Raw genomic sequence first — 27,656 nt, 5'->3', positions numbered from 1 at the left:
GTCCTATGTTTCGTGGAAAAAAAGAGACAGACAGATAGTATGCATCCATTTGACAAGTTGTGTTCATAGAATACTTTCTGCGTTGTTTGTTGAAACATAAAGGAACTTTAAATCAAAAAACAATGTAGAGTTCATGCATACGGGCTGAGTGGAAGTAACTAAAAAAGGCTATGCAAAAAGCTAAAAGCAAAAGAAATAAAGAAAAGGAAGAACCTTATGCATTTCTCCATGAAGATCTCCTACCTCTTCTCTAGTGTCTATGGCAGAGCCAGGGGTGGTGGCAGCAGTGCTTACTGTGGTACTGGGGGCAGTGCCTGATGAAGTCACTGAATCTATCTCTCCTGCTACATCGTTGATTTCCCGTGCGATGAGAGCCAGATCTTGACTGATCCTAGTAATAAAGAGAGTGTTACATTCTCCCCTACAAATACTTCTGGACCAGTAAAGCCAACCTGCAGCCTTTGAGCTTCTAAGTTCTACTTCCTGATAACTATGCTATGATGCCCTTCTAAACTGAAAGTTTATCTGTAGAACCATAAAAGCAAATTTTTAACTGAAGCTTTGAATAACATGCCTTTCTAGAGGAAGAAGGTAGAAGGCAATCTCAAAAGACGGAGTGTCCTTGTTGTCTTTCCCAGGCAGAGATGTGTGCAACATGCAGTAAATCAAACCCATGGGATGCACTGGAAATACGCTGAAAATACTGCACAGATGACCTGTGCACATGCAGTAAATCTGAAACATCCAGAACACATTTAATTTATACCTCAGTTTATCTACTTGCAAAGAACTTCTTCAGGACCTCTGACTATCTAGTAGCCCTGCAGCTTGCTCAGATCAAGCTGCTTATGTGTCTGAAATTCCAAGACCAGTACCCTAAATTGTCAAATTTAATTAAGACAAGCTTTCTAGTTGGAAAAACAGAAATGCCTGTAAAAACCTGGATATGATAGCACTACGCAAATACATCTGAATTCTCAGCTGAAGATTCCTTTTCCTTTCTTCTGATCCACCCCATCAAAAAATAGCTCTGCTCTCTATTCTGCTCAGCACAGGGAGGAAGCTTGCCTAGCTCTGCTTGTGCTACTCCTCCCCAGGACACACCAAAAGAAGGAGGGGGAAAAAATCCCCAAACCCCAAAGCCACAGCTAAAAGCCCCCTACTAACTATGGCACTCTGAATCTCCAGCTCGGATCAAGCAGTTCAGAAGACCTAGAATTCAGAGCAGCCCACCAAGCAATCCCCTTTCATACTTCTGAGACGACTGAAGGCATAGAAGTCAACAGTGCTAATTCTGCACCGCCAAGGACTCTGTGAACAGCAGCACCTGCCACTTAAGTGGAAGGAGTTGCACAGCCATGTGACAGTGACGCACACCGTGCTAGCCAGTGCTTGATAAAGGTGAGCTTCTTTCCGCTCTTTATTTTCACTTTGTCTTCATGTCAAAAAGAATAGACACCATTGACCTAGAGATAGTTTGAGACTGAGTGAGAGGAATTTAAACTAGAAAGACAAACAAAATTAGAGAAATTCCCAGTCAAATTCCAACACTGGATTTTGTGACTAAGCATCAGCAATCCGCAACAAAATGCAACCTTGTACACATATAATTGGAATAAGGCTGTAGAAGTATATGCAGCAATTACCTGTGACCATTCAAGTCAGTGTTTCTGAATTCAAACTATCAGAGACTGGAACACTAAAGCAGAAACCAAGTCAATCACTCATTTCAATAAATTAAATTATGGTAAGTGTCTATTACTACATTAACTTATTTAGCCTAATTACTACATCTTTTTGGGTCAATTTTAATGTATATTTCATGTTCTTATAAATACGTACATTAAAACTCCAAAGTTGAGCTAATATTCTAAGTAGTAGAGATACTAGAGCACCTAATTCCTTTGTTTCACACAACTGTATCTCTTTTTTCCTTAAACAGAGAAGTTGCTAATAATCATGTTTTAATTTCTGAGACAAATTCTGGTATTTAATGAATAGTTGTGAAGAAAACAAAACCCAGGAAATGTCAATTATCAGTAAATCCTCCAGAAGACAAAATGTCATTAAACATAATTAAAAGTAGTATCAATCAACTCTCCACAGAAATCAGCAATGCCTCAGTATGCCACAGCCACTTCAACTGAGTTCTGACCAAGCAATCAAAATTACATAAAATGTTAGATGTCTACACAGAAATGAATTCAAATGAATCCTGAAAGTATCATAATAAACAACTCTAACATGGATGGCAAGCAACTTGTTAGACAATTATCATAGTCAAACACCAATCAGGTGAACAAAATCTGGAATTTCTTTCAATGTGATAGTAAGCTATAATCAGTACTCAATGTAATATCATTTTGTATAATCAAGGACAAGAGACTTTGGCTTTAGGTACACACTATTACTCTGTTGCAACTGTAGGCTGCCTTGCAGATTTCTACTGCTTCCTGCATCAGAGCTAGCTATCATACAAGGCAAATCAATTCAGGGAGGCATAACTAAAATAAACCTCAAATTCCCTAACTCCCCCAACCTGCTCTAGGAAATGTTGCTATTAGATTCGCTCAGTGAGAGACTCCCACAGCTAGACATAAGGGACAGACAGGGTTTCCAACACAAGGGAAAAGGTGACAACATGGGTCTTGGGATGGGGAGAGCACGACCATCTTTTTCAACAGGCTGGAACTCTAGTTCTCATTTACCTGTAGTGAAAGAATAGCCATTAGACAAAACACAATGAAATAGGAATAATTCTAAGATATCTGTAATAGTTCTGGACTGCTGGATTACCAAAAATATTTTTACGCTTAGCCTACTATGTCACACTTCCTATGCTGAGTCGGTTTATTTTGTAATGATACTTTAAAATCGTTAAAGAAAATATATGTTAAACTCCTATTATTCTGACGGTGTATATTCCCTCCAAGCCAAAGTGGGTTTAGAATAAATTTAGTTATTTCATTAAGTGTTTTTTTTTTTTAAACACCTCTTTCCAGTTTTCAATTTTATTAACATCTGTAAATTGTGGAGTGTGTGGAAAGTGCAAATAGGGTCAATCGAAGACCAGCTAAAATAGAGTATGATGGTAACATGGATGCAATGAAATGTCTGTCATACAGCCTCTACACTACTTTCAGCTACACATTTATTTTATGAAATACTTATCTTTACACCTGCCTTATCTAATCAGTTAAGTCAACAAACAAAATGAAATCAACCAATTTTAGTGACAACATGTATCTTTTCCCTTTTCAAAAACTGTAAACAGAGTTGAAGGGACTCTGATCATAGGGGCTGAACCAAGGGCTGGGAAGGAAAAAAAAAAACAAAACAGGGTAGACAGTGATAGAGGGGAGACTATGGTTAGCAAGGCAAAGGGAGCAGAGACAAAAATGATCTTATAAAGGGCAGGAGTTAAACTTAAAGCCGGGGAGCAATACTGTGAATCAGTACAAATTGATACGGAGGCACAGAAAGGATCAACTGGTGACCTAGAGCAGGGGGCTCAGCAGAGACTAACCAAGGAAACTGGTGCTGGAAGCAGTGACAATAGATGACAGTAGCCTGGCATTTCTCAGCTGCTGAGTGCTAGCTTTCTTAACCTTAAATATGCTCATTTAATGCAGTTTGCGTAAAATTTCTATACACAATCACAAATTTCGCAATACCAACTTAGCCTCTCGCCACTTCCACTGGAAACAAAGAACCTGAAAAAGGTAGGGTATAGCCTTCAAAACAAATTTTAAACCAGCATCTAAATGAAGAAAATGGTAAGAAGTCCAAAGAAAGAAAAAAACTTGCAAACCTAACCATCAAATAAGTTTTGACTGAATCATCGTTTCCAGTATCAGTCTCTCCTAGATAAGCAAAATGTACCAATTATAAGAAGGAAGTAATATGCCATGGCTAGCCTTGATTTTTTTTTTTCCCCATATACATGCATTCCTCTTTATATCCATCTCCAACTTAAGATTCTTGGAAAGAAAGGATGTTTTAGGAAGATGCCCTTGAAAATGTTTATTTCATGATTTACCAAAATGCTATCAGACTCCCTTAAGTATTTTCCCTTTGTGCAGACCACACTAAAAAAACAAATGTTGAAAAACATTATGAAGAAGAGGGAACAAAAAATAATTAATCAGACTTAATGAAACATAATGCTTCACATCTGTGACACCACAGTGTTAAGATTAATTTAAAAAGGAAAACGCTTCTTGTTTAGGCTTGAAATTAAGTTCTGTGAAAAAAGATTCAGAATCTGAACACCAAGTTTTAAATAACATTTATATACTTCCATAGTTTTATTTGTTTAGTGGAAGCTTTTTGAAATTTTTGCTGCCTCGGTATTGCATGATATGGGAATAATTGGTTAGCAGAATGTAGAACTGACTAACTTTTCCTTGGTTCACTTGAAGCAGAGGGCTATTAGCAGTAACAGAGGAAGTGCTATACTAATCTCAGGGACTCACAACAAAAGAAATTACTTTTTGATGAATATATATGATTTAAATCAGAAAACATCTAACATGAAATAATGTCTAGATAAACCAAAAATTAAAATGATAACATGGTCTCTCACATTGCCAAAATAACTTTTTGCTCTGTCACCTATGCATTGATCTGAAATTTTACCTCAACATGAACATAAAGGTAGTACACAATCAGATATACTTCAGCCTCAGGAAATACACCATTAGCAACTAAGAGTTCTACTCAAAGTACCTCTGCAAGTCCCACTAATGCAATCAGAAGCTCATATTCTGGGATCTAGCTATCCTAAGTCAGAAATTACTATAATTTTCCATTAGAAAGAGTTGTGCTGGTAACATGAGTGTTCTGTCTGCCAGTCTCTCATTAGAAGAATTTTAAATTACCCATTGAGTTAGTGAATGAAAACGGTAAGTAGAGTGATACAGAAAATCCATTAGCTCTCTTTCTCCTATATATGTACCTGTACAACTAGCTGGGTACAAATCTCTGTTATTTTAGAGGCACTCCCTTAAAACCAACCTTGCTATTTCTTCTCGGTGAGCAGTCCAGTCACGAATGTAGTCTTCCTGTTCCTTTATTCTGTGCTTGAATGTATTGCTACTTTGAGCTGCTGTCCCAGTGCTCTGCAGTCGCGTGGTTTTCAGGGCTGGAGAGGTACGTAGACGGGTATGTTTAGGGGAATTACGGTTTGATCCGAATTCATCTTCTGAGGTGGAAGCATAATCTGTAGGAAAGCGCCTCCATCTTGCACTTACTAAATTAGTTTAATTATTGAAAAAAAATTATTATTGCAACTTTAATAAGAAAAAACAATATTATTTCAATAACATCACAAAAATACACAACTATTCATTACCAATCCCCAGATACCTCACAAAAGGTTCATTTACTACATCTTAAAAAGAAAGCTACAAAATTTGTGTTAAATAATAAATATTGATTAATAAAAACATAAAACGGATGCTCTTTGTATAATGATGAGTGAAATAAGATGAAAAAACCAGTAACTGTATATGAGCTCAAGCACACTGTATTACAAAACAAGGGCCCAATTCATTAACGTTTAAATATATAGTCAGATTGCACTTTTTCTGCAGATTTTTTCCCAAGTTTCGTTCAAGGTTTACGTGATACACAAAAAAAATGAAGAGACATGAAGGAAGGATGGAGCTGGCACCAAGCCTGGAATGCATGCTTACATAAGGAAAGCATAAAAATCCTAGATGATGTATTTAGTACAGAAAAAAAAATCTTAAAATTAATACTGTGTTATAAAAATCAGCAGCACATCTACAAAACCAGCAGCCTCAGAGCAAAAAGCATATAGTCTCACATATAGCATATAAAGCATATACAGCCATATTGCTGAAGACAGCCTGAAGTATAAGAGGACTGAAACTAATTACTGAAGTCTAGAAAATGCATTTCCAGCAAGAAGAGGTATCACTAAATGTAAAGGAATGCTCATCACAACAACCTGCTAAATTCTTGCAGAGAATTCAGTCCCCCAAACTCACTGACATTCACAAAGCTCTGGAATTACTGTAGAAATTCTAAAAAAATATGTGATCACCTCTTGATAATTTAAAAATAATAGATTCAAGTAACGTATATAGTTTTTAGTATAAGAAAAAAGCAAGAAGTAATAATGATTTCTCCTGAAATATTTTAAAAAGATTACAAATGAAGTATATATCAATATGAATTTAAGTAACAAATCATGAAAGTAATTTTTAATTGAGACAAGATTTGTGTAATTCTCTCAAAGTATGTAGAATATGACATTGGTGTGTAAGCTTACATCCCTTCCTCATAGAAATAATGCATTTTTAATCACTGAAAACAAAAATATGCTTCTGTAATTTTTTTCAGGTTTAAATGTGGGCTTCAAATCATGTTAAGTTCTATTTTTTTTTAATATTCTAACTTTATTGAAGAAAATAAAAATGTCTCTCCAGTCACTTACTGTTCTCTTTTTAGAAGTTTGAAACTTGTTTCAATCTTAGGGAAGTAGAACATAAGCAGAAAAAGCACAGTTCCACGCCAACAGCATGCAAGCAATGTGTGACCAACGTTCAAAGAGCTTTATGAGTTGGGCCCACATTTTATCATCAATTTTTATTTAAAATCCTTGTCCCAGTTCAAATTATATGCATCAAAATAAAAACAAAATATATCCTGGAATCTCTCAAGTGAGCTAGTCCAGCAACTGAGCACTGTACAATGAACATATGTAATCATATATTTAAAAATTAAAAATTGAATGAGAAGTGAAATATCAGAAACAGATTTGATTTCTAGTACTCTACCACTGTAAGTTTCAACATCAGGATCTGGGTCTGGGAGAAGCTTGGATTTCTCTGTGTACAAAATAGTGTTTTATCATGTTAATTCGTATTAAAACATTCAGATTAGAAGCATTTGCTTAAATAAAAAAATATTGATGAGATTAGTCTTAGGTCCTCTTTTCCACCCACACTTTTTAGGAAAAGATTCTTAAATTATACATTCAATCAAAAATACTGAATTTTGTAAAAGCTTAAACATTTCAGAGATACTAACTGAAATGACATCAATAACAATTGGTCTACATAGTAGCATAAAACCTCTCTACATTTTTTAAGACTATTAAATGTTAAGGTCTTAAAATGTTGTTTATTTATATATTATCAACGTGTTTCTCATTAATATGGGGAAAAAGTTATTGTAGGCTTAACAGTTAAAAAAAATCTCAGTTGTATGATTCATGACAAGCAATATCCAAGCACATTTCCCATTAAGCTAGCTATACATTTGCACATACATGCTTTTAATACTATTTATAAATTATGCAGCCCCAAATTGTCACTGTAGTTTATGTAGACTTCTGAAAGCTATTGTGCAATTAGTTAGACACCAAAGGCTATAAATGTCAGTACCAATAACTAGAAAATTCTCCCAAACCGTCGCTAAAATAATCAGCAGACAAACTTAAATTTGGTGACTACTCTGCGAGAAGTATAGTATGTTGACAACACCTTAAACTGGCAAATTTAATGATTTGGACACCATAATCTCAGTTTTAAGATCTGAAGACAGACTTTATTAAGCATATCCCTTATAAAATACTCTTACTCTCATGGATGCATTGCCTTCTCAAGGTTCATCCATTTCAAACAACCTGAAATTTGGTGCTCAGTAATGCAATAATACTAAAGTACAGTTAATAAGGGTTGCTTTCTCTCCATGCTCAAACTTTTTTTTCCCCAGAGATACCTCAGCAGCTTTGATCAACCTATCTGCTAGTTATTTGCAATGGCAGTTAGATTAGCAAACCAGCAGAGCTGCTGAGCACAACTAGCTGCTCAAGGTTCTGACTCAATGCTTAATTTTAAAGTTGCAGTTTAGCACTTTGCACTAGGTCTGATCCTGTTGTTTTTTTCCCCAATATATAGCTCCTTCTGTAACATCATCTCCAATTTTCCTCCGCAATTTTGAAAAAAGGTCTTTGGTCTTCTCTGTTTTTATTGATCACACTCTACTGTTTGATGATTCAGTACCTTGATTAAATCTTTCATTGCTTGTGCTATAAAATTACTAATTCTGCTTCACATGTCTTCGCAGTGTTGTCAGTTATCAAGCCTCCTACCACAGAAACACCCTGGTAATTAATTTGATGCTGGTAATTCTCATCCAATACATTCCATTTATCTGCTTGCCCGTTCATTTATAAGTAAGTGATACTTAACTACGATGCAGTAATGTTAACTGAACTCTGATGAGAAGACCCATTGAACATTTTTAACACTTTGAGAGCAACCAGTCTTCTGCTAAAAATGAAAAAAAAAAACCCAAACCAAAACCCTATATTGGTAATGATCATTCATTTTCCAGTCTTTCTAGGTCCAGGGAGAGAAGAAAATACACCACTGTTATACCTTGACTAAATGTGCCCAAAGTAGAACACGCTCAAATGGTAGAGGCACTTTTGTCAGGCACTTCATTAGTAATTTCCAAAAGTGCTAAAATTAAGTGACTTGTTGACTTTTCTAGATACAAAATTAAATTCAGGAATTATATGCTTTGGATCAAAAAGCTTCTGCTACGTTCCATCTTTATATACTGCATACAAGTAACACATACTATTCAAAGATGTCTTACATATCTTTATCTAAGGATAAAATAATAATATTATTAATAACTTGCTGTGTTGGGTAGTTATTAGCAGCATTTTATAATATGCTAATGGAAAAATGGGGATGTACTGAGTAGTGGCCTATAATAGGAGAGATACATATACACACACACACACTCCTGTTTATACTAGATTATACCACTTGTAAAGCATTTCAGATTTTCCTAAAGTATACCCTAAGTAGTCCAGTAAAAAAATTAGACAATAAGCTTACTGATACAGACAAAATCTAGAACTCCAGATCCTAACCAGTAGTAATAATATTCCTTAATTACATAGTAACAAGATTTGATTGATTTATAAAGGCATGATTTTGTTTTGAAAGTATCTGACTGCTTTATTAATTGCTTTCAGATTTTCACCTTTATACTGATATAGGCTTCTCCCTGATTTTGATATATAAACTGATAAAGCTTTTTATGACAGAAGCTATTTCTACTGTAGATTTTTGTAACAAAGGCCTTTTTAAAATACCTATCTTATTATGTTGGGATAGCTCATGAGAAGAAGGCGTATTTTCTCTCTTGGAAAGAGAGTATTTTATACAAGCTACAGTGAACTTTGACTGTGTAATGCAGGTAAATGAAATGAACATTAAACAAAGATGACTGTGATAGACTAGTAGACTGGGACGAGAAAGATACACCCACTCCCCGGAACAGAAGCAGCAAACCACTTCAGTGCAGCAACCTGGGAAAAGTTTAGGCAGCATGCAATAGTTCACATGGACACAAAACTCAAAATCCATGTACAGTTTTGTGAAAAACACAAGCAGCAGTGAAGTGACAAGTAACATCTGGGCTTTACCTTTTAAAAAATCAGCAGTATCACGATGTGAACTAGTGTTAATTACTAAAGTAAACTTATAGAAGCAGTCTTAACTGACACTCTTCCCTGACCTAATGTTGCCACCTTTGAGGCTGCACACATCAATTAAAAACTTTGATTAAAATTGAAAACATGCTACTTTTCTAATGATATTTTACAAGGAAAGACTGAGGTTTTTCTCCGAAGTTTCACCTTTTTTTGCATCTTTGTAGACACCTGTCATAATATTAAACAGATTCAACTTCATAGTTCAGTGAACACCGTATTTCTACAGAAATTTCGATTCAGCTAGTAAATGACATAGCCAAAAGATACCTGTTTGGGGAATAAACACTGCTAAGAGTCCTAAGGTACATTTATGATATACAAGCAACAAAAGGGCAGTACAACTGTGGGAAGTTTTAAGTATCACAGATGTTTATATCATCTCTGAATGGGAAGAAGTAAAGGAGAATATACTATCTCAGTAACACACAACACTGGAAGCTATTCTGTTTATTTTTTCTTAGATTGTGGATTGGCTTCAAGTAAGGCCAAGCTGGTAGTAAGACAATTCAAAAAGCAAGAGGATACCAATTTTAGATATTCATTCCACATGAAAGCTGACTTATTTAATTTTAATTACCACATTTTAATTTTGGTTGATTTAATATTGCTGTTGGAAGAGAACCAGCAGCCTTTCACGCTGCTTGCACTTAAAGTGTTAGGTTAACTTCTAACAGAATAATAAGTTAAAATTAATCAATTGTATGGATTTTTCCTTTCATACATAAGATAATATTAGTAAAGGAATAAATATTAGTAAAGGAATAAATATTAGTAAAGTAATTACCACACGAAAGAAGATCAACACGATTTGGAAATCATGATGAAGTCATTCATCGTCATGATTTGGAACAGAGAAGAGAAACTACTCCAAGGCAAGGCAAACATTTTAATATAAATTACTTAACTTTATGGTATTTAGTTAGGTAGTGTTTGTGTTTAATTTTTCTGTTTGTTACTTCATTGTTATCATTCTTATCAAACAAATCTCACTTTTGTAGTTCTGGAAGATAATCTTAAATTACAAGTACAATTATCCTACAGATGCCCAGGGCATACCTCATGGAACACTTGCTATTCAGCATTATTTACAAGCCTGCCTTACAAATAAATATTATACCTTCTATGTAGTAAAAGGTGCTGCTGTCTGAACTTCTACTGTGACTTGAGCAAAGAGATCTCTGCTCTGGTTTTGTACCAATGCAAATCAGCGCCGCCACATCTGAATGCCTCGGTGCAATTCTTTGTTACTGGTTTCAATTTTAAAAAATCTAAAGAGTTAAAGGATTACAATTACTTGTCTTTATGATTTTAAGCCAGAAACATCCACAAGCCCTGCCAAGGAAGCCTCTTACTCCAAAGAGAAAGACTGCATCAACTAAAACTCAACAAATGTTTCCTAAGAACCATTCCTTAAAAAAAAATTTAAACGTAAAAAAAAATTCCACACATGAAAACCATCTAGTATTGTATAAGACTAGTTCAAATAATCTCACATACCTGAGGGAGAACTATGAGCTGAAGCCAAAGATTTGGATTTTGAATCGGAAAGTCGAGAAATGCTATTGGCTCGAGTTCTAGCAGAAACTTTACTACTATCTCCCGCTGATGTTAACCTTGCACCACTTCTGATAATAGCTTCTGGGGTACGAGATGAGGCAGTGCTTCTAGTTATTGTTGCTTCAGAGTCACTACGTGCTGATAAAGAGCCAAGTCGAGTTCTGCGAGGTTGAGCGAGTAAGTCTATTCTGGAAATACTTCTCCTCCCTGATGGAGGTTTTGATGTAGAACTTGTAGTGGACACTTCGGAAGCCACTGAAGCCTTATCGGCATCAGCTAGCTCACTATCTGAGGCTTCACCAAGCCGTGCTCTGCGCAAGAGAGAAGTCCTTGTAGGACGAGGTCTTGGAAGAGTGGTAGATTTACTAGATTGCCCAAGTGCAATGGGCGATGTTTTTGATTTAGCTGACTTTCCTTCCATTTTGGAATGCAAAAGTTCATCTGCTGAGGCAAAAGGAACTCTTCCATGTGATTTGCCAGAGTAGGTTTCCTGGTCAGATGATAAGATATCAGAAATGGCAGAATGAGGTACGCTAGATGTTTGATCATCATCTGTCAAATCTACTGATGGTTGTCTCATTCTTCCACTGGATTGCACAGTTTTGCGAGCATCAGCTCTAGACCCACCATCTGAAGATCGACTTTTAGTTTTCTTCTCCATCTTTTCTCTGGCACTTGTTGCAGAAGATTTTAAAACATCCTTTGAAGGGGAGCCAGAGGAACATCTATCTTTATATAAGGTTGTAAAGCTCTTCCGCTTCTGTGTGGATTTTCTTTCAGTGTCGCCAGTAACGAGACTGATTGTGCTGGCTGTATCTACATCTGATTCTGGTGATATGGAATTATCTCTGTTATAGCTAGGAGTCTCAGGACCTTCATCAGTTTTATTTTCTTCACGCAATTTAGCTTCAAGGAAAGCCATTACAGCTTCTGTGTCTTTCAAAATGAGTGTTGTATCTAGACTGGAATCAGTGTCCATTGAGTCACTTCTGTCACGTATCCTGTTTGCAGATGCTAAAGGGGCAGCAGATGCACTTTGCTTATTAATGTGAGGAATAAGTTCTATAGGTATATTTGTGCTAGGCTTATCTATGGTAAAGCTACCTTGCCTCACTAATGGTTTTGAAGATTCCTTTTTTTCTCCTCCAGATGCTTTAGGACTTTGTCCTTTAATGGTTTCCTCATTTTTTCTTCTTTTTCCCTCACTCTGTGCCAACTTCATTTCTGCTTTATCTGTAACATGTCCAGGAGCTTTGTCTTGATTATCCAGTGTTTTGGGTGACACACCAATCTCCTCCATACCTTTCTCAACCTGGTTTGCAGCAGGTTTTGTAGATGATAATTTTGTGGGTGTCCAGTGTCCTTGCTCCTTTCTTTCTTGTTGAATCTTTGCTAAAGCTTGTTTCACCACAGAAGTTTCTCTGCCAGTTTCAACTCTCTCTTTACTGGAAGAGCTGGGGAAAGAAAAAACTTTGTCTCCAGTAGCTTTGGGTGAAAGACCATTTACTGTTCTGCTTGACTTAGCTATACTTCTGCTGTCAACATCTGAGGCACAAGCTGGAGTTTCCTTCTCCTGAAGTTCAGTGTCTTGCTTTTCACCTATTTCTGATCTCTGATGAGATGCAGTTTTTGCTTTTGAGCTTTCATTCACCTTCTCGTCTTTGGGAAGCTGTGGAAGTGTCCTCCTCCTTCGCTCACCTTGGCTGGTCATAGAAGCAGCTGAACCAGTGCTTCTAACAGAAATACCAGACTCACTGATGTCTGTGTCTAAAATGAAAAACAAAAAAGTATCTGAGAATTCATTCAGTAGCAAGGTAAATAGAAACATTAAATTCTTAAGACTGCGTAAGACTAATAAAACAACATAAAACAGAACTGAAAAAAGTCATTAGTCCATCCCTCTGTTCTACGGCAGGATTGGTTATACTTAGACAAACAGACATTTAAAAACATTTAACAAGTTAAAAATCTCAGTTGATGGAGATCTGACTAGCCCTACAAGCTATTTAGGTAGATAACTTCTTATTCTTTAACGTGAGGTGGACTTTCTCCAGTTTAGCCCATTACTGCTTGTCCTATTCTCATTCCATTTTTGAATAATCATTACCTATTCTCATGAATAATCATGTCTTATTCTCATTTCATTTTTGAATAACCATTTCCTCTTTACAGGAAAGACTGGAAACGCTCTTCTTATTACAGAGTGGAAACTCTGTGAATTACATTAACTACCTCCAATCTATAATAAGTAAATTGTACATAACTAGCTATATTATTTCATTTCACTGTTGCAATACATTTTGTAATAAAACCTGAACAAAATCATACGCTAACATAATTTAGAACGGGTATCTCCTGATTAAAGAGATTACATATATCAAGAAAATATTTCTGTATTACTAGAAGTTTAATGTTAAGAGCGTCATACAAAAGAACAGTTCATTCTACACAGTCCAAAGTGCTAATACAGAGCATGCACCTATGAAAGCAATGTCTAAAAGGTTGCAATGGAATTACTGCAATGAACCATTTCTGGTTTATCACAGAGACATGACTAGGACAGAAAAAGCCATCTTCCAAAAGCGTACTTCCTAAAACTAGCATATTCAGGAAAAGGGAAGGAGTCATTTCAGAGGCAGGGTAAGAGTGCAAAGACAGAACAACATCCTTTCCTCCTGTTCTCCTATAAACAGGCAGAATTTCTTCCCAAACATGGGTAATTTTGGTTGTGATTGAACAATCGCCTGATTGTGTGGCATCTTGGGCTAACTACTACCTTGCTGACACTCTGTGACGGTACACTGGTAAAAGGAACACTTCATGAACACTTGTGTCATTCTTGCAGAGGGAGCATGGTATTTTTTCCTGCTTCACTGTAATTTCAGCACGTATGTTCCATAATATGGGCTAGGATCGCTCTCATATAAAAAGGAAAGTTTTCACAGATACAAGAATTTGAGCTACACAAGATATGCTGTCTCTGAAATCAAACTCTTTTAGCCAGCTGTGTACACTGGGACTGTATATACGAATGTAGTTTTTATGCTCTTACAGTAGGTTAAAATAGGTACACAACAAATCACTGTTATATCAGCACACAATTACAACAGGGAGTAGAAAAGAAGTCTTACATTCCTAAACATATTCAGCACCAGATTTCAAAGGCACGGAATAGAGCAGGATCCCCCTCCTTCCTACTTGCCTGTTCCACAGCTCAAGGTCTTGTCTCACCAAGGAGCTACAGCCTCTCCCTGTGAAACCTCCCCTCAAGGAAGAGGCTGCAGTGCTGGGAGATGCTCTTTCAGCAGTATTGAAAAGCCCTACTGATGAAGAAAGAACTTACTATGGTTGGGAGAGCAAAAAGAATGCTTTTAACGCAAACAAGACGGGTATAAAAATATATAGAAAATTTATAACAAGCATCAAAAATGCAGTACTACTGCTAACCACTTTCATTGAATTCTTAGTGGATATAGAATACTCTTTAGGCAGAAAATTCACTCAATTGAATATCAACAATCATACTGTAAGTATACAATTGTACATATTGTACAATTGTACGTATTTGCTACTTTGTCTATCTGAGCTCTTCAATCTTTCTTTTCTCTCTGCACAGAGTCACACTTTTGATGAAGACTACAAAATGACCCACACCTCTTTTTTGTATAATCCGTGTTAGGACATTCACTTGAGAAGCAGGAGATATCTCTGAAATCTAAGCAAGGTTTTCTAGTTCCTGGACTATTTTTCTTGGAAATTATAAAAAAATTGGAGGTTCAGTGAAAATTAATATGGTTGCTATCTGTGAAGATTGACTTTTCTCAGACATACCTACCAGATCAAACCTTTAATACATATTTAGGCATGTAACTCGCTTCTTGGTGGATTTCAAATAGCCTTTAGTAGAATAAAGTTGTGAAGTTGTTCAGCACTGTCTTTGGCTATACACGTTATGTGAAGATTAACTACTAAGATTCTAAAGAAAATACAGGCATCAAAGCCAACAAGATAGATTTTGTGAATTGGTCTTTGGACATACGCATCAAATTGTATTTTCATTACATTTCTGGTGCTTGAATGCTTTCTGGATTTCTCCTTAATTATTTCACAATTCTTGCAGTATGGGTATGCACTACGCAGTATTTGCTTCACTTAAATCATAAAGTTCTTATAATAGTAAAAGAAGCATTCAGCTCTCTGAAGAAGATCCTAGCTAGTGTTCCATCTGAAAGTGACAATTTAAAACAATACAAAAACCAGAAGGCCACCAAACCCCCTGATTAACCACACAAATGATCAGTCTCAAGAGTTATGACTTTAAGTGCCTTGTATGTATACCTGATTCTTCCAAGTAGTGCAAAATTTGCTCTTGATTTCCACTATTCTATGTACAAGGTATTTCAGATAATTTAATTTTTCCCCTTTCCATTCCTTTGACTTTTAGTGTCCTATGCAAAGTTCACCTACTATGAGGGGTGGAAAAGCTACTCTACAGAAGCAGCAGTTACTGGTAGAAATTCTTCTATGCATTGATACAGAAGTTTGCATTATGCAACATCAAAAGCAAAATTTCTTCATAAACTTCCCCAAAAAGTAAAATAAGACTATGAAGTTGGAATGTATTTTACTGCTTGCTTTAATAAATGGCCTCACCTTCTATGATTTTAGAACCATCTGAATGTACTTCAAAACTAAATTATCAGAAAAATAACTGTATTTGATGAACCAGTTAATTAAACATGCTGATGTATACTTTCATCTGCTGAATACAGACCTAAACAGAAATTCAGTTACTAATCAATACATCACAGAACCTTCATTTTGGAAGAAATTTCCAATAATATTTCAGTTTCACCTTTTTTTTTTTTTAAGTAGTCAATTTATTTATTCAACTTCAGAATTGAAAGTCATGTTCTTTCTATTCCTTTCATTGTGCCAGAATAATACACAGAATTAAAAGCTAACACTTTTGTGGAAAAGCTAACTGGCTGTTTTTCCAGTAAAGAGTAAATTGTACAGGTGAGATCTCTATAAAGAACATAAAAAGTATCCCAAATTAATTTGTTATTGTTATCTAAAATCTGAGGGCAGTAAACTAAATCTATCACAAATCCACTTAGGTAATCCATATATTAGTTACAAATAAGTTAAGGTGTTGTAGGACAAATAGAGGGAATTTGCAAGAAAAAAAAATATAATTATCACCAATTGGATTCAAGATTGAGCAGTTGAGACTGGTTCAGTTCATCTAAGCTGGGACAGAAACAAAGGGAGTTATCAAGAAACCTAGAATTTGGGCAGAAAAATACAGACAATTTCATTATTTTTTTTTTTTGTCATCTGGAACAGATAAATGCTTTAGAGAAATCTTTCACTACACTTTTACACTGGTCTGAGGACCTAAGGTGGTGGTGGAAAAAACAGAGCGAAAAAACAAAGAACTCAGTAATAGGCAATTTTTTTTCTGCAGAAGGCCTGACTGCTGGGCAGAATGCTGGGACCAGGTTTGCAGTCTAAGCAGGGAGAAAATCATGGTTCTGCTCTCAAAGCAGTAAAGACTTGGTTTTATCAGTTGAAAATGTAGTCTTCTGGAAGACTAACTTATAGGTCAAAGATGTAGCTTGCTCTGAAATTGTAACAGACATGGATTCTTGAAAATTCTTGAAAGCCAGTAGCTATCACAAAAAAGCAGAGAACACACATTACACTTGCAAATGTAACTTTCGGGAAAAAAATACTCTAAAAAACTGCTCAAAACTAGAGAAAAAATAATTTATTCTACTCACCAATGTCTGACAAGAGGTTATTGGACATGTTCTGCAAATGGTAGTATATCTGCAGAAGTGGTATACACAGAAAAGCATTTCTACTTCTAAAAACTAGTTTTTCCCCTAATCTTTTAAACTTTGCTTTAATACTGAAAATTTCAAAGTCAGCTGGAATAAGAGGAAATACTGGAGTTGCAGGACAAAAACGTATCTCAAGAAGTAGATAGATAATTAGTTAATTTTTCACTAAACAGCATATCGCTTTCAGAATATGAAGTATTCATTAATGTAATATCCTTTTGTAGTTACCAGTCAATTTTGCAATGAAGAGATACATTAACTCCACCTCAATACACAAGTATGAGCATAAAAATTACATTAGAATTCCATGTTAAATCAACATCACTATGGTGAAATTGAGAGGAAAAAAAACAGCAGAGGAGAAGTAAAGTAAGGTATGCAACTCCTTTATAGCCCAGAGTGTAGATCTTGAAGAACAAACCATTTAAAGTAAGAAATGTGAATAGTTTAACCAAGGAGAGACATAGCCTGAACATCCAGCACTCACAAGAAAGGGAGATAAAGTCGTTCATGGCTGAGGAAAAGGTTTCTAAGGTTTTCAAGAAACAGAGGGTTTTCTATGTTTCCAAAATAAGAAAGTATGCTATGCTTCAGCTGAATAATGACTGAATAACGAAGTCTCAGGTTGGACTGTTTAACAATCAATTCATTTGAGTCCAATTTGGGGCTAGAATTGCAAAAAATGTAAGGAAAGAAACATACTATGCAGACCAACCCAAACGGAATTAAAGTGAAAGTTTCTTTAAACAGTTTTTATACTTTTTGTTTTATTAACATTCAGTTTAATATTGGCACTCCTTCTGCAATGCCAAACAACACTACTGTTGAGCACATTTTTATGCTGTTTCTTCTCAATGACATGGAAGAATTTCAGGTGAAGATGAGGTACTAAGTGTAAGAAAGCTGCTTATGTAGGTATATAAACACTCTTTTCTCCCTTTCATAGGTTTCTTTAGCAGAAATTATAACATCAAGAACAGCTTTTAATACCGTTTTCTACTGGAGCGGGCACAGATGACTCCAACCTGATGTCATCTTGGTCATGACGTGTGTGATTAGCAGCCAAACTGGCCCACTGAGATACCCAACGTTTACTTCCAGGGGCAGTAGAACCTTCCTAAGGAATAAAAAAAGCAGAAGAAAAATTACAGCTGTGTGATAAAAAGCATGTCCTCCTTCCAGGTTTTTCCTGAATAGATACATCAGACACTACTTTCCTGGAGGAAGTTCAAAAAGGAGTTTTATGAATGTAGTAAGTCAGAGATGCACCAAAGAATTTCTTTGAACTACTATACAAATTTGCACATTGTGAATTAGTTTCTTAGAAGCAAAATTTTATAATTTTATAAAATTAAAGCAAAGGAAGGCAATACAATGTTTCTGTTATTTATAGGCATTTCTGAACACAATGCAAGGAAAAGGGTGCCAGAAAGAATATTACGAAAACTCCATGCAAAAATGTGCACCATTTATGCACTGATAACTACTGCTGAAGCCTCATTTTTGTTTCCTTTCTCTAAACTTTCTTTTCTCTATTTCATATCTGTACTGGTGAACTTCCATCTTTAATAAAACAGTTAATTACATCCAACCCCAAATATGATAAATGACCCAATTATCTTTGCTACAGAAAACTCTTAAGAAAACTAGTTCTTTCTGCATCACCTAACCAAATCCAGAAATACAGATATGATCCATAGCAGAAATCTGATCACAACAAATACATTAAGACTTTGCAAATTAACTGTAGTCAAGCAACATGATAAATTACTTTTCTATGAACGTAATTACACTGCCAAAAAACCATTTTCTACATAGTAGGGGATGTAAATGTGTGTTTTTTCAACTCTCTGTATATACAAGCACAAACAAAGCTATGAAAAGCAGTTTCTTTTGATAGTAGTTTAAACGCATGCAAAAGGTGAGAGGTTTATAAAACACACATTAAAAAAGTCACATTCAGTTATCCTAATGTCTTCCTATAATCCACATCAATTTGCATCTTACAGGCTCTCAAGTAAGCAATCCTCCAAATGTTCTCTTGAATACCAAAAGAAATTTCCTAGTCTTTCAGAAAAGCTGAATTTACATAAGAGATACCAGCCTTTTAACTTCAAGTTAAACATGCTTTCCCTCATGCTTTTCACATATGCAAACTAAATTAGAGTAACAGATCTTCAGAAAATATACCAATGGATTTCTGTAGACTTATTATTCAGGCTGAAGATTTAGGGTTTCAGGCTCTACATCTGAAAAAAAACCCAGAGCACACACACAGTAACTGGAAGCATCTCCAATACTTGGCATTTCAGAGCAGTATAATGATTTTTTGAAAATAAATTTCAACAAGCTGAAGCAAAAAAGAAAAAAAAAAAAAAAGGCCTTTCATACACACATTCCAGTCATCTCATGTTGTAAGAATCATATATGCCATCCTTCCATAAATTGAAGTGCCATCTTGAAAGCAGTTCTTTTAGTCCCTCCCCACTCTACCTGCTTCAGAACCATATTCCTCCAGGGGTGATGATCTTTTTTTCAATTTGCCATACTCACTGTATTTACAGCCAATGTCTTCACATTTGTTCCTGTAACAACATTGACATCTATCTCAAATAGTTCTTTTTCCTGCTGTTGCATTTACACCACTTACACAGCAAAACCCAGCAGTTGTACTCATCTCAGCTACTACTTTGCTGGACTAAATGACTTGTATCAATCTGTTCTTGTAAGGTAAATCTCCATTCCCTTAATAATATGAGTAACCTCTTTGTACCTCCTCTAGTCTTGTATTCACCCTTCTTAACCAAAAATGGTAACAATTCTAGCGTGCCAGTATTTCAGAAGTTTCACTAACACTTTCTGCCATAGCGACAACGCTTCCCTTTTCTACTGACAATACATTTTCCAGGGTATTTGCCTTTTCACAGCCATATGACGTGACACAATCATCCCACATTTCAGTATAGGATCTAAGTTCAGACTTCAGATTGACTGGTTTGCTCTACAGAAGGACAGGAAATTAGTGCAATTAGAAAGGACAAACAAAAGGCAACCCAGCCTCTAAATACACACAACAGTTCTCCACTTCTAAGAAGCAATATAGCAAATATTTAGATGAATAAAGTTATTCAGTATTCAGAATGTCAGCAGTATTATATTCAGTGGGAAAGACACAAAATGGGGATTCAAAACAGGAAAAGGAACATTGTAGTCAATGGCACTGATGACCCTGCAGATACTAACTGTGCTGTAGTCTTAACAAAAAAATAAAAACCCAAACAAACAAACAAAACAGAGATATGTCCTTAAGAAGCACATCAAAGACAATGTTGATAAACCATGTACATTACTTAAGAACTGTAGTTAACATAGGTAATTGGCCACTGAAAATTAAATGCAAGCAGGATGGATAAATCATAACCCCAACGTCTGCCGTATTTTTATTAATCAAGTTCATGTAGTAAGAATAAATAATAACAACAATATTCTCTTTGTTCTCCATCTTATTTTCGTTCTTAAATCACACTTACCTTGGTTGGCAAGTGGCAGCTTATAATATAGAAAATAAAAACATTTAAATATTTTAAATAGATATTTTCTGCCTATCTGTAATCATTGAAAAGGCAAGAACCAGTGCACGCAGGCTCTATCCAACTGTGTCAGACATTCAGTCTGCATTTTATTTAGTCTTGTGACTTACACTACTCCAAAATACCAGAGCTTGCCATATCAAAGGAAAAGCTGAGGTTTTCTTTGTAAGAAAAGCAATTTTTAGGTTCTTTCCAAGCATGTTATTTACAATACTTCACAAGCCCTGTAAAGTTAAGATATTTAAGTTCAGAATAATCTTTCAACCCCAAAATTGTTTTATAAAATCTTCGTAATTTCCCAACCTATCTTTTCCATCTTCCTGAATTGAAATATCTTAGATTTTTTTTTCTCTGCTTTTTCTACGTCAATCATGTTCTGAATTCGCATCATTCTGCTAAACCATCTATAGGTACAACTGTGATGGGCAGCTGGAACAAGGTCCACCCACAATCTGAGTGGATGGAAGCCTGGAGTCCTGAGGTACCCTGAGGTTACCTGACTATTTAGCCAAGAACTTCAATAGGTTTATTAACTTATGACCTGCAGCTCAGTAATGCAGCAAGTCTTCCAAAAGCCACAAGCAGAAAAGTTTGTATACAACGAGAACATGATACTCATGTACTTTACAAATCAAACACATTTGCCTCTCCCTTTCCCAATGACAGAACAAGTGTAAGTTTTGGTAATAAGACTTTAAATATTTAATTTTTCTTTCTATAGTTATCCCCACAATTGTTTTCCATTATGATACTATAAAACACACCTCTCTCTCTCTGAAATAGCTTCTCTTCTACTTCTATATACACAACAACCAACTTTATTTTTAACTTATTCTGGTAAGCTTTTTTCCATCTTCATCTGTCCTCATCTCTTCTTACACTAATTCTTGCTATATCCACATTGCTTATGTCAGTTTTGCTTCTTTACCTACCAGACAACTTCCATTTTTTCCCCTATCATGCCTCATAATAATCTTGTAAATTAAGACTATCCCAAATAACCCACTCCCTTCCCAATATATGAAGACCTTTTTATTCAGGAAAGAAATCACTGTAATAAAAAGGCATCGTTCTTGTAATTTCAACCTAAATCAAAGTGAGTTTTACTATACCATTGCCAGAAGGATTCTAAAACCTCTCCTATGATCACAGAAGTAGTCTCAGTCTCTAAAATCAAACCCTGTTACTTGCAAAATATGACACTTTGAAAGCTCAATTACGTTCATAAAATCAATCATATATTCTTCTGCTGCTTATGAAATTACAGAAATGGAAAAACATCGATGCTTTTAATATACGGCACAAAAGAGCTGAATGCTGCAAAAGGCATGAAAAAGAAAAGAGAGAAAGATCACAGTTATAGATTCATGCAAAGCAGCAAGGTGAAAGGCAAAGTCTGTCAAATTCTTCCATATGATATGCCCATATGCTATGGCAATAGTTTACTTGAAGCAGTAACTTCAGAGAAACTATTCAAAGACACTAATCTACATACAGTAACATACTCAGTGTATCGAGACTGCACAGTAGCTAAAATACAACCATGATAAAAATAATGTATTTGCATGGCGGGCACATGAAGTCATACTTTAAGCTCCTGATATATTCCAGAAAATTTGCTTATTTATAAAGTTTGCTAATTTACAGGACTATACTTCAGAAACAGTTTGCCATGGCAAGTAGAAGTAAGCGTGGTGTGCTTCATTACTGTTACCAGATTAATTCTGGTCCAGTGTGAGCTCGTTCTCTTCCCAACACATTTCAAATTACACGTTTATGCATCGCAACAATATCAGAATGTCTCCCATGATTTCAATATGGAATACGATTAACATCTAGCTTGTGTGCATATTCTAAGTCATATATAAAGAACAGGCATTTTCCTTTGCCTAATCTTTCACCAACTGATTAAATGATACTATTTCTGAGGCACCTAACATAAGTGACTTCTCATGAGTGGCATCTCACTTGAGAACTCAAACCATGAATGTAAAAACCTGAAGTCCTCTGGCTTCAGAGTAAAATCTGAAACGTATTATCCATCATTTTTCTCCTAGCTGACTTTTTATCCCACCTTAAATACACACCTTATTTCTGAATTTTAATATAGTTACTTGCTTTGGGCTATAAAACATAACCTGCTTGTCCCCACTTCTGCTGCATAACTTATAAGAAGCGTATACTGTGCAAAGCGTGTTGCAAATAGAATGTTGTGAGGAAGCTCCTGCTACTTTTCCAATACACTGGTGTTAGTGCACATAGAAAGGTAGCAAAGTTTAAGACACCTTCACAATGTAACGTGCCTGTCTGACAGAGAAGTTTTGGTAATGCAATAAAGACCTAAGAAAAATAAAATACTTATATATCTGAGCTAATATTTTCTAGGCAAGGTTTTGTTTGCTGTTTAACGCTTACTAGTCAGTTACTAGTGCTCTCTCTTATTGGAAGAAAAAAGAAGACCATCAAAAATTAAATTCTACCTCTGTGTCAAGAAATCCAGTTGTACTCAGTGGTCTTTTTTCTTCCAGCACTACTGTGGCAGAATTTATAGCCCAATCTTTTACTAAATCTTTCTGGTTCTCGTTGATAACAGGCCTATTATAATCCTGGCTGTCATCCACTCCAAATACCTGAAAATGAAACAAACCATTACATACATTAACCCAATACCATCCTGATACAATGTTCAATGTTAATGGATGGATGGTGGAATGCTGGATAGTGAGTTTAAATAATTTTTGTTGTATTATGTTTATCTGTCACCTTGGAAAAATCTACAAATTAAATAGGAAGAAATATCTACAGCAATTAAAAAAAAGAACAGAAGTCTACATCAACACCGTGAAAATTCAAGGAACTGCTAGTTGGAATGGACAGATATGAAAAAATGACACTTTGATGAAAGAAACAAAAGGTAAAGCCAAAATCATTACAAAAAACATTTCACAGTCCATTTCCCATTTAAGGAAAAAAACAATTACTGGCACCACCAAATTTTCAGGTTTTTGCCATTACCTAGTGCAAACAAGAAATACAAATGCTTACATCTGCTACTAACATGCTTGTTGAATTATTTCTCAAATACACACAAGATTTTGGTTGTTCATTTCTCAAGGACTTAGCAGATGTTAGAAGTCTACCAGGTCTCACAAACCATGTAGCCTCATCTCATTCAAGATGTGACTTGCCATAGTTCTTCTACTGCACTGCTTCCTACTGATACTTATATTAATCCCTTCCACTTGTGATAGAATAATTATCCCATGATATTTAAAACCATTACAGATAGAGAAAAATACTAAAAAAATGTTATTATCAAGGCAATTTAGTAATAAAGACTTAAGTAGGAGAGCCAGCATGCATATTGTTTGTCAAATTAAGGCATATGAATTGCTTTCAGAATTGAGGTATAATTCAAAGCAATTTTAGAGACTATTTTGTATCTTGGAAAGATATAATTTACAAAATGTATAAATTTCTGCCTCAGAAACGATAAATTCACTACTACTAGGTATTTGGACATTAAAAATTTACAGAATAAAAATGGAAAAACCCCACAAACATTAAAATTGGCTGCTAAAAAGAAAAAATAACATCAAAAATTGTTTTGTCTTAAAGAAAGATAAAGAAAAGGAAAGAAGGAAATGACCTTCACATACGTTATCATTCCGTAAAAAAAATTACTAGCACAAAAGAGAAAGAGATACACAGAATTACTTTTTCCCCAGAACTGCTTTGCAATTAGGTTTTGCACAGTAAAGCTAGAGGACTGGTTTATTAAAATTCTGAACAAGGTTAGTGTATTTAAAATGGACTCACCACTAGATGGCCACAAACCACAATGTTTTTTAGTGTCTGAGAAGCAGATGGAAGGAAAAAAAAAAAATAAAGCACCCCATCATTCAACTCCTGCTTATGCTATTTATGCTATAAATGTCCAGAAAGATGTTGCTATAGTATTCACGCATTTAAAATTGAGGAAGTTTTTTCAAGTGCATCGGAATTTTATTTTGCTCTCATGCAAAAAGCAAGCTTTCTGCAATGCTAAAATTCAGGCAATGCTCCCAAATTTTCATTTAATATGTAAATCATATCTAGATATACCTATGCACCAGCTAAGAGTTTTTAATAAATATTTCTTTTCTTTAAAAAAGCATGATATAACGTAAGTTTTCTCTCTAATGATATATTTTTGATTTGTGCAGTTGTAGCAATTTTTGAAGATACAAACCAGTTATCATCCACTGCCTCCTTTCTTTGACTACTATTCTATTCTACAGCCACTTTTTTCCTTGCTTAATGTAGTTCCATTGATTACAGAGTTTTACATACTCTTTTAACAATGAAAGGAAAGTCTGATCTTATTGCATAAGTACGTGACGGAAAATATGACAAGAGTAAATTACTTCATATTATCTGGTGGCACATTCTTTTACCATGTCAAATTTCTTTACCTGTATCACAAACAACAGCACCTAATGCTTCTTTCTTTCACTCTCATCTTTTCTAGTACTGAAGTCCTATTTAAGCAAATTTGAATATTGCCTATTTTTTTCTGTGAAAGGTAATATGGGTAGCAGAGTAAGACCCAAGTAATAGATTTACCTCCTAATGTTCTCTATGTATATACATTGGGGATATCATAGGCCAGAAAAGATAAGCAAAGTATGTGGGGACACTACTATTAGAAAGAAAGGCAAAGCACCTTCTTCAATAAATGTGTATTTTTACACTACACATTCATTCTACATCTAGGAGCACTGCTATGTGCATGCACCTGCCCTGTTGAAGTTCCATTACTACACAACTGTAAAGCTCCTCTTCTCAGCAAGACAGAAGGGATTCACACAAGTGTGATCTAGCCCAACAACTAAATTTCAGAACTGTTATATGTAAAAACCCTTTGACAACAATGCCATTAATACATAATTGACTTTAAATATGAAAACTACGCAAAAGATAAAACAAGTCATGCTTAATATTAGAACATCACTTACACACCTGTCCCACATCTTCAGAAAATGAATACTACCAGAACTTCAGGAATAACTGATCCACTTGCATCGTTTACCAAATAATGTGAATATACCCTCAGCAGAAACAGACATGGAATAACCTGAAGGTTTCTGCTGGAAACGCTATCATTTAGAAAAATGTAATTTGTGCTTTGTGGGTTGCTATGATAAGGTATGTGTGCAAACAGTGGGCTGTTGTGATTGAAGCCTGAAGGGATAGAGACCTGTATCTTCCTACAAAGACTGAATGGCATTCTTCAAGGCTTCCAATTCTTCAGACGGTTGTGTTCTTCAAGTATCTTCATGATTTCAAAATCATTTAAGGGAAATCTAGGAGATAATCAAATCAAAACAGTCCTGAGGAAATGCTGATGATGCCCATCACTGCATCTCCTATCTATTTATACAAAAAGACTGAAGTTTCTTTCTGTAAAGTTTGTAATTATCAGAAGTAGCAGCTACAGCTTTAAACAGAAGCAACTGCCATCTGGACTTTGATTAACTGTGTTTTGGTGAAGAAAAAGATGAAGCCAGATTCCAAGATACAGGTTTAGACATGATGAATTGTTTGAAAAATGAGGAGAATGCCCTTTTTTGTTTTATTTTTTGATAACGGAGGTAAAGGGAGTCTATGCATTCATTTATGAGTTCAAGAACTTTCCTAACTATCTCAAATTACACGTATCCAGCACACAGCTGTCAATGAAAAAAGAAGTTTCCTAGATCTTCTACAACTTTTTATATCACGGTAAACAACAAGGAGTTTCACAAAATCATGACTTTGCACTTCTGGCGAGAGTCTGGGGGATGTTTATTTTTTAACTTAGGTAGCTATATGTACCATGAAGAAAACAATTCCTAGAAATATTTTTTTTCTTTTAAGAAAAACAAGAGATAGTAATGCTTTTTTAAAATAGATGTAATTTAAAAATGAAACTATCAGAGAAATATATTTCTAAGCTACCAGCTTCCTATAATAAGCAATCATTCTGGAAAGTTAAAAGTTTTCTGCCCTGCTCTGTCCTATTATTTTTTATTTTTGTGAAATTCTATTTTAGCAGAAAGACTAGATTATTTCATCCTTCCCAAATACTTCAAGTTTCATAAAGTTACAAAACAAAAACCAGGACAATAATTTCCACAGAATCCCTGAAATCTGACTGACAGGGAAACATCTAGGCACTGCACCAATCTGCGCCATTACATGGAGTTCCTGCAGGTTCTCTGCCACAGGGCTGTAATGGTGGAACCGTCAGAAACATTGTATAAATTGTGGTGGTGGTGTTTAAAACTACTACTTCATTGTTATGAAGCATGACACAACCTCCATTGCAAATCGGGACATTTTGAATGGCAAGGGAACAGCAACAACATTGCTGTAGAAAGTCAGGCCCCATTTATGAAATGTAGTCAACATAATTTCATTTAACCTGCAATCCAGTTGACCTCTTAAGCAAACAGATTAACAGGTGAGACAGACTGCATCCACTTTTGGTCCTCCCAGTACATGAGAGACATTGTCTAACTGGAGGGAACTCAGCAGGGTCCACCAAGCTGGTCAAGGCTAGGACACATTCCCTGTGTGAAGAGTCTGGGGAAGCTGGATTTTGAGGAGTTTGGAGAAGGGAAGGCTTTTGGGGTGCCTAACAGCATCCCCCAGTACCTACGGAGAGTGTACCAAGTTAACAGCCAGGCTCTTCACAGTGGTGTATGGCAAGAGCACAAGGGATAAGTCATGTAAGTTGAAACAAGAGAGGTTCAGACAGGACATAAAAGTCTTTTCCCTCTGAGGACAGGCAAGCAAGGTTGCCTCTTCTTTGTCTTTGTAGGGTGCGAAGACCCAAATGTATAAAGTCCTGGGCAACCTGTCTGACCTCAAAGCTGACCCTGCTTTGAGCAGGAGGTTGGACTAGAGACCTCCTATCGTTCTTTCCAACTTATGTGATCTTACGACCCCTAATAACAGTGATCCTAGATAATAACTTCGCATCTCAGGCCAGCCTTCTAGCTAAAAGAGTCAGTCTTGAGACAGCCCAAGGGAAAATCCAATGTTTTCTCAATTGCAGAACTGCCAAAACTATGGCTGCCACACAATGAA

The 27,656-nt window shown here is 35.6% G+C and overlaps 1 protein-coding gene across 4 annotated transcripts in view; it reads right to left on the bottom strand.

Moving 5' to 3' along the window:
- CEP170 (centrosomal protein 170) overlaps nt 1-27,656 on the bottom strand; it is a 75,505-nt gene that overhangs the window by 12,696 nt on the left and 35,153 nt on the right. The window contains exons 9-13 of one of the 4 annotated variants that reach the window (XM_009644695.2): nt 23,024-23,173; nt 17,944-18,070; nt 11,045-12,871; nt 5,017-5,251; nt 214-391 (exon numbers count right to left, since the gene is read on the bottom strand). In XM_009644695.2, coding sequence (XP_009642990.1) covers nt 214-391; nt 5,017-5,251; nt 11,045-12,871; nt 17,944-18,070; nt 23,024-23,173 — 2,517 coding nt within the window. The remainder of the gene's footprint in view (nt 1-213; nt 392-5,016; nt 5,252-11,044; nt 12,872-17,943; nt 18,071-23,023; nt 23,174-27,656) is intronic. The other 3 variants (XM_035900265.1, XM_035900266.1, XM_035900267.1) reach the window with 3 other exon arrangements.

Source organism: Egretta garzetta, unplaced genomic scaffold (assembly GCF_000687185.1).
Source record: "Egretta garzetta isolate BGI_Z169 unplaced genomic scaffold, ASM68718v1 scaffold248, whole genome shotgun sequence".
Classification (NCBI taxonomy): domain Eukaryota; kingdom Metazoa; phylum Chordata; class Aves; order Pelecaniformes; family Ardeidae; genus Egretta; species Egretta garzetta.
This window is presented reverse-complemented; position numbering and strand designations above follow the sequence as displayed.